This window comes from Chaetodon auriga, chromosome 15 (genome assembly GCF_051107435.1).
Source record: "Chaetodon auriga isolate fChaAug3 chromosome 15, fChaAug3.hap1, whole genome shotgun sequence".
NCBI classification, from domain to species: domain Eukaryota; kingdom Metazoa; phylum Chordata; class Actinopteri; order Chaetodontiformes; family Chaetodontidae; genus Chaetodon; species Chaetodon auriga.
Genome location: NC_135088.1, coordinates 14,369,798 through 14,381,301, shown reverse-complemented (window position 1 = coordinate 14,381,301; position 11,504 = coordinate 14,369,798). Strand labels below are relative to the sequence as shown.

Genomic DNA, 11,504 nt, shown 5'->3' with positions numbered 1-11,504 from the left:
CATCTGCAGGACACAAAGAGAGCAGGAGACAAAGCTGGAAGACTAAATCTTGATAAGCTCCATGTATCTTTGTTATTAAACTAACAATTCCAGGAAGTTGACACGATTCAACAATGCCTGTGTATTTACACATTACTTAGTATCGAGTCTCGGTTCTACCTGCAGCAGCTCCTTGGCAGAGCCTCTGCGGTCCACATCCATCTCCAGACAGCGGTTGAGGAAGTCTCTGAACACAGATGACAACCTCTCTGGGTTCTGCAGCTCTGGTGTCCCATTGGTAGCTATCAGGTACAGTGCCTGGAGAGATGGATGAGGTAAAACAGACCATCAAATGACAGCGTCACACTGAGAGCATACTATATGAGCTCTAGTGAGGTAACATCATGAGTCCTGTGCTGCGGCTCCACTGTGTGTCTCACCCTGAGTGGATTCTCATTCAGGTAGGGCGGTTCTCCCTCCACCATCTCTATCGCCATGATTCCCAGTGACCAGATATCCACTTTTGGGCCATAAGCCTTCCGAGTCACCACCTCTGGTGCCATCCAGTAGGGTGTTCCCACCATTGTGCTGCGCTTGTTCTGCTCTGGAGTGATCTGGGCACAGAAGCCAAAGTCGGCTGCAGAGGGAGACAGAGGGAGGGAGGTGCAGCGGTGTGTTAGATTATTTATTTTCATTTTTCTTTTACTTTGGCCAAGTTTATGTTTGACCAAAAAAGTGAAGACTTACTGAGCTTTACGGATCCGTCCATACCCAAGAGGATGTTGTCACTTTTTATATCTCTGTGGATCACCTGGTTGGAGTGGAGGAAATCCAGGGCTTGGAGACACTGAAGAGAGAGACAAAAGCTTAAAAATAAATCTGATCGACACCCACTCATCAGTGAAGCCTTTACTCATCACACATTTGGACAGGCTTTTTCTCTTGGCTGGGTGAAGTGTTAAAAATTTTTGTTCCATTGTCTAAAAGTGTCCACCTGGATGTAGGGGTCAGATCGTTATGGCCACAGAAGCAGTGGGCGGTATTGCTGATGTCTTAACTTGGCGTCTTACCTCTCTGCAGACCGCAGCAATCTGGCCCTCGTCCATGCAGGTCTCAGTCACTACATCTGTCAACGAGCCACCGGCCAAGTACTCCATCACCACCCATAGCTCATCTCCTACCAAGTAACTAAAAAAGAGCAAGGAAAAAAGAAGAAAAATGCAAATTTTCTTGTGGTTTTAGGTTCAGTTGTTGCAATGACAAATCAGTAATCTAGGCATACTGGTATGTATGCAGAGAATGAGAAGTAAACTTCCCAAGAAGAGCACAAAGAAGTATCTTTGCAGTTTAAGCTGTACTTCATGATGCAGAGTCAATTACAACACACAGTAGGTGTTCAAGCTTTTTACTGCCGGCTATGAACAACAGCAGAATGTACTAAAACAGATACTAAACTGAATGATTGTGTAGTTAAATTCTTGTCTACGTTTTATAACAGCAGGTGGCAGTAATGCACCTTCAGATGAATGCTGACTACCATTATAAGGTAAAAGGAGGAAGAAGATAGAGCTGAAGAAGAATAAAAGGGATCTGAGAGGCCGGCTCAGAGGATCCCTCAATGTCATTATGGTAACAACATACATTGACCTTGTCCCAGTTCTGACTGCATTTAAGTTGCTAGTGGCAAATGAACATCAGCTACAGTCAGACTGCTGCATGAGTTCATGTCTGTTATAACCTTGAACTTCCTTTCAAAAACAAATAATAATAATAATAATGATGATGTACATACACTGCAAAAGCTCTAATAACTGTGCCATATAGCTGCTAATGTCTCTTTAGAGTATTATCAGACTTTGTATGGGCCTTGTTTTTCCCATATGGTGTAAATGTGTGCAAGGTAAATTAATGTATTAAACTGCTAATGCTGAAATGATTTGTCAATTAATCAATCAGAAAATGTATTGGCAACTTTGATGTTCAATTAATCGTCTTTTAACAGTCCTTTAGCGCACAAAAATGACAAACAAATGTGTGGCTTTACAGCTTGTCTCTCTGTTACATAGCAGGAAATTGATTATCTTTAAGCAATGCGAAGACATCACCTTGTGCTGCAATGTGTTGGCCTTGAATTTCTTTTTTGAGCTGATCCAAAATCTAACAATCTCTGAAGAAAAGGGACCATAACTAGGCCTTGACCTCAGGTTCATGATGACATCAGTGTGAAAAGTGTCTCTGAATGTGAAAAATAACCTGTCCAGGTAGTTCACTATATTGGAGTTTTTGTTTTCCCTCATCACCAAGATCTCATTGATGATCAGCTCTTTCTTGGGCTGCTGCTGCAGGTTCATCTGCTTGATGGCCACCTGAGAAAACAGACAGGGAATCTGTGGCTCAGAGCAGGAGTAAGCCTGATGGCTTAGCAAGGAAAAAGAAATAATATACAGTATGAGAATGCTGTGTAATCAGAATCTGACTTACCTCTTGGCCGGTTGCTATGTCGATGGCAGTGTACACAGTGCCGGACGCCCTGGTGAAACACAACATCAGAATCTCATTAATGATATGCAGTTTAAGTGTTTTAAAATCACTCGTAGGCACTGATAATCACACAAATTCACAATTCATGTCCTTTGTTTTTCTAGCATATACTTCAATGAAATTACAGTATGTTCATCATCATTTTATGCTGTCATGACTGACACAGTGCAACTTAGAAAACAATTCAACCAAACAAAAAAATCCCAAACTCTGCTGGGATGGAAGGACATAGTGAGCGGGTGAGTTAGCATGTTAGCGTGGCTAAACGGTTTTATTCCGGCTTTACTGGTGCCAGAGGCTTAAAGAGTGCTTATTTTACCACAGAAACTCCACTGCTATTGAATTACCTTAGCAGTGATGAGCACAAACACTGGATCCACATGAAATTTATGGCTTCCAATAGTTGGTCAAAGGAATGGTATGCAGCCATTCTGTCCTTATTTGGAGGTGCAACTCATGACACTAAAAACCTTCAGCTGTGAATTTCTGCTTCTGGTCTTTCCCTCTTTCTCTTTGCTGCCAGCTGCACCTGTGCACTGTCAGGGGCTATGAATAATACCGCTCAGTTCCTGGTACTAATAAGTTACAGATAGCCCGGCAGAGAGTAAATAGACTGTTATCTGCTGTTTAAGATAGGAGCTTCCTGATCAAATATGGAAATAGTGAGCACAAGCAGATAACAACCGCACAGTTTTTATCTGTGCAGATGTGAACAGAGAGAGAGAAAGAGAGAGATGGCTGGACTAATCTTGCCCTGGGCCATTTCAGGATACAGGTCTCATTTCCTCTCTACTTAGTTTTCTCGCAGTCGCTCAACCTGACCCTGCCTCTGTCTCACTGAAGTGGTCACTGCAGCTCCGTCTCTCCTGGCGAGACTGACTGCTCCTGAAATTGCTCCATTGCAATAACTGTAACGACTGGTTTATGACCATGGATGGACTTACCCTTGTCCTATTTTCTCGAAGCGTGTGTACTTCTTTTTGGGATCCCCCACGCTCACAATACTCCCTGAGTCAGAGAGAAAGCAGATATGTCATGATTGAGCATGTGTGGGCGCACACAGCCATGGTGGCCTTCACGCAAACACACAGAAAACATCACTGAAATAGAAAAAGTTCTGCTTTTCTGTTTCAAACATCCCCTGCCTCCAAGTGCAGCATCCCTACTTCACCATGCAAGCTGGTAATTTGTCTATGCAAGGCCACAGTTAATGAAAAAAAAGCACTTCTCTTTCCACATTTGATTTCATTAGTTCTTCCTGTTCTTTTGCATAATTTCTAAAAACACACAGAATTGGTGCATAAAAGTAATATGTGGGAAAACAGCCACTGGAAACCAAATTTCCAGCCTGTCTTCTGAACCACCACTCAGGGAATTATTCAACAGCGAGGTCACATCCTCAGTATTGTTTTTGGGAAGGAGGACTTCACACTCTACAGTTTTGGACAATTATGATATTTTTCAGAGTCCATATATTTAAATTTTACATTAAGCATTCAAAAACTGAAGAGATTTTGGGATTTCTCCACCACAATAGCTCCTTGCAGGGTGGAGAAGGCTTTTTGCAGTCATTTACAAAGATACACAGGAAATATAAGTTATAAGAAATATAAATTCAATGAATGACTAAACTGAAATTTTGACTGTTTTGGTGGCTGGTTGAAGATGTCTTACGGCCCTCAGTACTTCTAAAACTCGGCCCTGATGTACACAAACTCATGTGCAGCTCTAAAGACACGTACTGAGTCTCTCCAGAATCTCCTCATCCGTCATTTTGGACTTCTTCCTCTGGCGGTCAGTGTGGCGATACATTGTGTTGGACGTGTTCTCGGGCTGGACCTGCGATTCTGGAGGAGTCAGCACTTCTTTCACGGGGGTGGGAGGCTTTGGCGGGTCCATGACGGAGCGCGTGTAGATCTGCGTGGAGGAAAGCGTCAAAGACATGCAGAGGGGATCGCAATCGCAGCAGGTGGATTTCACCAGTCGCACCGTGTAAACTCACAGATTTGGTGTGCTCAGGCCGAGGCGCGATGACCGGCGGCAGTTCGTCGTCGTCATCCTCATCTTCCTCCTCCTCCTCCTCTTCCTCTTCTTCCTCATCTTCCTCTTCTGACACAGGTGGAGCGATTGGGGGCTCTGACGATGATGTTTTGGCAGCCTGGGGGGGGTGGAGATATAAGTGAGTGTGGATGCATGCACCATGTAGCAGCATGGAATTAAAAAAAAAAAATCCTCATTTTTTTTCCCCCAAATTAAACAAAATTATTATTTTCTCAGCCTGCAAACTCCAAACCAGCCATGTGCAGAGTTTGAGTTCTGGCCAGCGGAGTTTCAAAAGAACTTTCTCTGACACACAAGCTGCAGTGATGGTGAATTAATTTCGAAATTGCATTGACCATATAAAAGATTCAGATCATATCATCAAACATGTTACTCATGGTGACAGAAATGAGCGCATGTCATCAGTGTTAACAAAACACAGTCAATCTGTTGTGATACCGTGTTAAAAAAAAATATAAATGACTGGGGTTAAATTGTCGGGAGCCATTCTGTTAATTGTGGAGGGATGTGTATGAGTCCAGTGAGAGCTGAAGAGACAAAAGAGTGAGTTGCCATTCAGTGCAGTTTATCTGCAGGTTCTTAAGTAACAAACTGTTAAATATTTAAGTGTGCTATAGGAGAAAAAACATGCTGCCACATTGCAGTGATGTGCAATATGGTGATGAACTGTAGACATCCTCTTGATATGGAAGATACCTTTTAACAAGTGTGATTAATAAGCTCAGGCATATCTATTATGCCTAATGCTCAGCCTTTATTCCCAACCCCCATCCAAAACTCTGCTAGCCTTGGATCATCTTCCTCTTATGGAATGGAAACATTTCATCCATTTCCAGTCCCGTCATGCATAAATGAAGCAGTGCAGCTTAGTTCTAGTGATTAAAGGGAAAGGGTCTGGCTGAAGGAAAGTCCCAGTCCTTCATTCAGACATACTGGGCCTCTGACCTGCTCCAAGGAGGGCTGGGCCAAGACTGCAGTGCAGAAATGAGCGTCTAGCTGACTGTAAGCAGTGCCATGTGTTTTTTCTTACAGAGCCATGCGGTAATGTCTACAATGGGAATGAAGTTACAGGCACATTATTGGCAATGTGGATCCAATTGTGAGGAATATGAGCTCATACATGCATTTTGACAGTCATCACAACCCTCTGTGGCATGCGCCCCTGCCCTACCAGTTCAGAGGTGGTCCATTGGAATAAAGGATTAGCGGTGCTCTTGCGGAAGTTAATAAATACATCTATAGCATTAAAAACTGAAAGATCCAATCACAGACCCCCCTCCCGCTGGAAATTTTGATACAGAGAGTGATGATGCCTCTAAAATCAAATATTTGTATGCATTTCGCATTAGCCAGTTGGCATAATCAAAATTAGGAGATCAAATTTAGCTTCAAAGCCAATGCAGAGATACATCATGTGGAAAGTAATATGGAGGAGTTACCTTGTCAAATAATGCGCTGCAGGTTCTAAGGCTGACAGGAGGCCCAGATGACAGCAGTCGGTTCTGAATGTGAAGGTTGAGAATGGGAGGATTTACTCAAAACAAATCCACACAATGTTTAAGAGTAAGTGGACTTCAGGGAAAAAGGGGGGGAGGAGGGGGGAGGGCAGGGGTACGCTACTGAGGGATGGACGTTAGGTGTCCTCCGGACTCCCAGCATGAGAAGAGGACATGATAGAGACAAATCATGCCACCTGAGGACTGTCCTTGCCCAAGTCAAGAACATATTTTCCTCTCCACTTCCTGATTTAGTTAGTTCAATTGGCTTTTCTTTGGAAGCTGCAACATGAACAATAACTTCCACTTCTGTTCATGCACCATAATGTATTTATGCTTGATTTCAAATTTCCTGATAACAAGTTAAAAGGTGCAAACCACAAAACCAAACCACAAAACCAAAACTATGAGATTACAACTCAGTTATTGTCTAGTACTGTTGAATACACATAAGCAACCCACATACGGACTGATGTGTTAAAGTTTAGGCTTAGCTCTCTTCGCCACTGGATGTGTTTGTGTTGCTTTGTGAGGCACCTTTTGGCACACATTTGCTGTTTGTGGTGTATGTCAGTGTTGGACACTTGAACATAATTGTTACTCAGACAGGAAAATGGTTTCAGTGCTGATAAACGAGAACGGTCACAGACTGGCTCTATAACGCTCTGATGAAAATGAAGTGGCTGCTGTTATTTATTTGAATGGATAAATGCTGTTTCCTATAATACTATTAAACATTTTCCATTTGACTCATCATCATGACCACATAATGAATAAACATTGCAGCTTGTGACGACTTTTCTTGAGCTGTAGCGAGGTAAAGGCGACACTCTCTGACAAACAAACTGTTCATGCTGTGAAAGTAGCTGTATGAACAGAGGCCCTTCTGTCTGTGTCGGCTGACAGATGAGTCCTGAGAGCTGAAGTTAAATATCCAGGACTTCCTGTTTGGCACTGAAACTTATATGACATGATGACAGATATGACCGAACTGATGGCTACAGATGGCTAACAGAGCACAGGAAAAACTGAGACCAAGTTATCAGTCATTTAAAGCACATCAAGAGGGACTGAAGCACTTGTTTCTAAAGGATTTGTTATTACTTGGGCTTTTTGACTACTTTCCTTTCTGTTTATGATAAAAGCAAAGTGTTTAACATATTTAGCGCATTAAAGTGGGCAGCAGGCACAACATGGTCCTAAATTCAATTTTGCCTTTTTGGTCTGATCAAAGCTTGAATTAAGATGCAGCACAGTGTCCCTACATGTGGCACCATTATCCACAGTTAAAAATGTACACTGAGCTAAGGTCAAGATGAGGCACTTGATGGATCTAAAACAGAAACAGCTGGCTCAGATGGATGCTCAAAGAGGTTGTATGAAAAACAAAGATCTTACAATATGTGCAGTGGATAGTAATCTCTTTTCCATGACAAACTTTATTAGAAAATGTCTGCAGGGTACACATGGACTGGAGCAAATGATTCAAAGATAAAGCATGTTGCTCAAGGAAAGCTACACATCAGCTCTCAAATATTTACCTGCATTGCAGGTTAGTAGAAGCTGGTGTTCAAAATCAGCTGACAGAGAGCATCAGATCGCTCATGATGGGTTTGCTTCTATAGACCGAGTATTGGCACCGCGCCTGTAGTTTTGCTTGCCTGAGACAGTGCGGTTCAATCTTTGGATGAAATCTGTGGCACCATAGCCAACAGCTGAGTCACCTCTGCAGACCGTGGACCACTGTGACAGTCCAAGGCTGAGATGCTCTCCAATACCTTCACTGGGCTTGCACAACCTTTTAGCACACTGCCACACCCGCTTGCCCTTCGCTGGCAAAGAGCTCTTTCATGCAATAGCCTTGCATTAAGTGATACCACTGTAGCTTGCCTGGGGCAGCGAATCCCACTGAACAGACTTGGATTCCACTTCTTCACCCGGCTGAGCGTGTACAAGCCAAGGCATTCAAAGCATAGATTACTCTGGTCAAAGCCAGGAATGAGGTCAGCACAGCGGGAGTCCTTCTAGATGCAGTTGAGCCTCCAGTAAAGCTTGTCTATGGGTATTTCAAAATCTGGTTAAGTCGATTGGAAAAATAAACAATGAGCAGCAGTAGCTCTCACAGCAGCCATCATTTCTGTGCGAGAGCTGCAAACTGATTGGCGTGTATGCAAAATTCAGGGCATTATGCCGCATAGCGAGGGCAGTAAGCCTCCAGAGGGGAGCACACACATTTTGCCCATTAGAGGCAATGAATGTACTGGAGAGTAACACAGTCTATCCCAGAAATTCCCAGATGGAGTTAGCGAGAGCAAAGTGAGAAAGATTTACTGCGGCGTAGCTGGAGAGGTTCAACACGATGAAATAAAGCCACATAATGTTGCAACTTACCTGTTAGATTATTACACTGTTACTGTGTATATAAATCATGAAGAAATATGTTTCCACCCATATATTACTTTGAATTGAGAGGATTTCCGAAGCGATGAAATATGGCAGAGATGGCGCATGGCTGAGAACCAGAGATTGGGCTGATTTGTACTTGTAATGTTTTTACTATAATAACCAGACAGCTTTGTGAGGTCAAGATATGAAGTGCAGCAAAGGAATCTTTAATGAAACAGACAGAGGAGCAACCTCCAACAAAAACGGCCATGACTGCACCCTTATGCATTTAAAATCTAGCATTAAATGGTAGTTAGGTATTATTAACTGACATATACTTTGTCAGATTATCATTTTATCGTGTTTTCCGGTTCTTAATTGTAATCAAGTGTGTTATTTAGGCTGTGACGTAAAACAACTCACCAGAGTGTTTGCTGCTATGTACCCATGTGCTGACTTGTCTGAAACAGAAAGAAACAGTTTACATTAGAAGAAATAGGGATTTTTAATTTTTGTGTATGAATTGGCGGTTGTTATTCTATTTAATCAGTATTTTGTGTTGCTCACCTCCCGAGGTGAAGCTCATGTACTTCTGGTTGTTGACAGTCTCTTTGGAGTCGTAGAACTTTAAGACGTCCAGCACGGCTTGCGGGTTCTTCTTCTGCTCCAGCTTGGTGATGTTCGAGGTCTGTAGGAGCCGTGCCCACTGCTCTGGGATACCCTGCGCAAACAGACGGAGGTCAAATGTTAAAGAGGTTCGAAAGGGAAATTTTAGCTTGAGGAAAGAGTGTGGGCTGTTGATAGTTCACAGCCAGAAAGTGTTGGAAAATGTAGTGTTTGTGTTGACGTACACAGGCGATCAAGAGCACTACAACTGAATGGATGAGGCCTGTCAATCAGGCTAACATATCACCAAACCCACCTCTCTTTAAACCTCAACATGCTGCACAGACAAATTATCCTTAACAAGCTAGCAGTTCCCCCTCCTCCCTGCCTTTAGGCTAAGCTATGCTAAGTGGCTGCTAGCTGCAGCTTTAACAGACATATGTTAGAGCAAAACTGAGCTACAGTAACTCTCAGCGAAGAAGTGATTATGTTTATTTCCCAAAATGTCCTACTATTCCTTTAAGGCATTTCCACAGGTTTAGTCTATGTTTTAATGGCAGTTAATGGACATTAAGCCTTTTATGGGGGCTGAATGTAACACAACAATGGGTCTCATTCATGCAGTCTTTGTAAACTTGTGGGTAGATATTTTTACACTTAAAGCAACTGTCAGTTGACAGAATGGTCCACTGTTCTGTTGGTGTTAGGGGCTCAGAAAAAGATGACACTTGCAGTGGGATCAAGGAGCAGATCAACAGTAATGTAGTGTATCCTCCCACGAAACCATGAAAGAGGAGAAATCAAAGTGGTTTGGTTTAAAACTGACTTAATGGGGCTCTGTGTGTCACAGGCGCACAGCTTATCGAGCAAACAAGGAACTATTTACTGATGTCATGGACTGAGCCCTGTTCATTTGGAAGTCAAATAGACCAGAACACATACAGTGTTCCTGAGCATAAGAGTGGCTTTAAAGGGGAATGCTGCTCATTAAAGAGAGAAATTAAAGGTATGTATAGTGCACCTTTAAATATACCATAAACAACAAGGCAAATTCAGCACAATGAACCAGCACCACTGGGGCCTCAACAATGAGCTGAATAAACATCTCCGTGAGATCAAAACCTGATCATTAAAAGCTTCATAAGTTTTGTTCTGTGGCTTTTATATTGAACCACTCACTGGATCATGTCAGACAGATGACAGTGCTGTGCTGACGCTGCATTTCTTCCTAATATACTACATGTGCTTAGGGTACCTAATTGTCGGGACTTGGCATAAAGTCTAAAAACACTTCTCTATGAACAGTTGTAAAAACTGCATCGCACTCAGTGTTAAGAACATTACACAGAGAGGATAAAAGAAGATAAAATTCTGTGTCATGGTATTATATATCCAGGCTTGTGTTAAACTAAAACTGTAGCCACAATGTTTTTTACCCAGAAATGCTAAAAGATCCCAGTGCAGGTTTCACCTGACAGGAGAGATGAAGTGACTGTCATTGAAGTCACTTGTATCACCAACTTTATGTGGAGGAAAATACATCATTAATTGACTCTATCACCTCAGGGAACTGTGATTTTAGAAACGCCTGCCTGGGACTCTGTTGTCAGATGGGACGAGAATTTTAGAAGCACATCAGTCCGTGTTTACGTCCCTGATTGTCAGGTGAAAAAGATACTCACTGTGAATTCCCCTGTTACAGCATCAAAGCCGACATGAATGGTGTGTTCAAAGTCTGAGGGTAGGGATATCTCAGGACGTTCCTTCTCCTTCTTCTTGTTTGCTACAGGAGACGAAACAAAAGCAGATTACAGGCTTATTTCTAGTGTGGTTATACGCAGGAAGCTCGTAAATAAGGTGCATCAACGCAGCGCTGAGCATGAGGGTGACATGTGGAGAAGGATACTCACTCTTGTCTCCCCCAGGGAAGATGGAGCGCAGGCGGACTTTCTTGTTTTTCTCTTCAGGAGCCATTGGAAGCGGTTTAGAGGCGTGATTCAATGATGAAGAGTCTCGGGAACTACTGTTCATTCTCAAGGGGGGGGCTGGTGGTTTCTCTTCAATATCAACACTATCAGACATCTTTAGTAGCACTCACAATGTCCTGTGAGAGAGAGAGAAAGTTCAGTGTTAGAGAGTCTGGGTGCAGAACAGGGGAAGGTGAAGAAGGTTACAAAATCTCTGGTTTAACCATAATAACCTTGAATTTTGACTAGTGCTTAGCTTAGCTTAGCAAGTCTACAAAATACAGTAGCATCAAGGGACGAAAATGAGAAACAGAAGTTTGTTTTGGTTGATGTTTAAATGCAATGGCGGCTGACCTCTCGGACACTGTTTGGCAATGGAAAACATACATTTAGTTCTTTGATGAAATGCATCTTCTATAACTCTAAAATAACCTAGAAAATATCAGAAAATAGTGTGAAATGATCCATC

General features: G+C 42.6%; 1 protein-coding gene across 2 annotated transcripts in view; it reads right to left on the bottom strand.

Annotated features, from left to right (window-relative positions):
* The window catches only part of LOC143332526 (serine/threonine-protein kinase PAK 3), a 28,691-nt gene that overhangs the window by 3,648 nt on the left and 13,539 nt on the right, over positions 1–11,504 (bottom strand). Inside the window, exons 2-15 of one of the 2 annotated variants that reach the window (XM_076750090.1) lie at positions 10,979–11,172; positions 10,751–10,851; positions 9,030–9,183; positions 8,886–8,923; positions 6,021–6,083; positions 4,523–4,678; positions 4,263–4,437; positions 3,465–3,528; positions 2,461–2,509; positions 2,233–2,345; positions 1,050–1,167; positions 727–826; positions 420–616; positions 160–297 (exon numbers count right to left, since the gene is read on the bottom strand). In XM_076750090.1, coding sequence (XP_076606205.1) covers positions 160–297; positions 420–616; positions 727–826; positions 1,050–1,167; positions 2,233–2,345; positions 2,461–2,509; positions 3,465–3,528; positions 4,263–4,437; positions 4,523–4,678; positions 6,021–6,083; positions 8,886–8,923; positions 9,030–9,183; positions 10,751–10,851; positions 10,979–11,150 — 1,638 coding nt within the window. In that variant the 5' untranslated portion in view covers positions 11,151–11,172. The remainder of the gene's footprint in view (positions 1–159; positions 298–419; positions 617–726; positions 827–1,049; positions 1,168–2,232; positions 2,346–2,460; positions 2,510–3,464; positions 3,529–4,262; positions 4,438–4,522; positions 4,679–6,020; positions 6,084–8,885; positions 8,924–9,029; positions 9,184–10,750; positions 10,852–10,978; positions 11,173–11,504) is intronic. The other variant, XM_076750091.1, reaches the window with a different exon arrangement.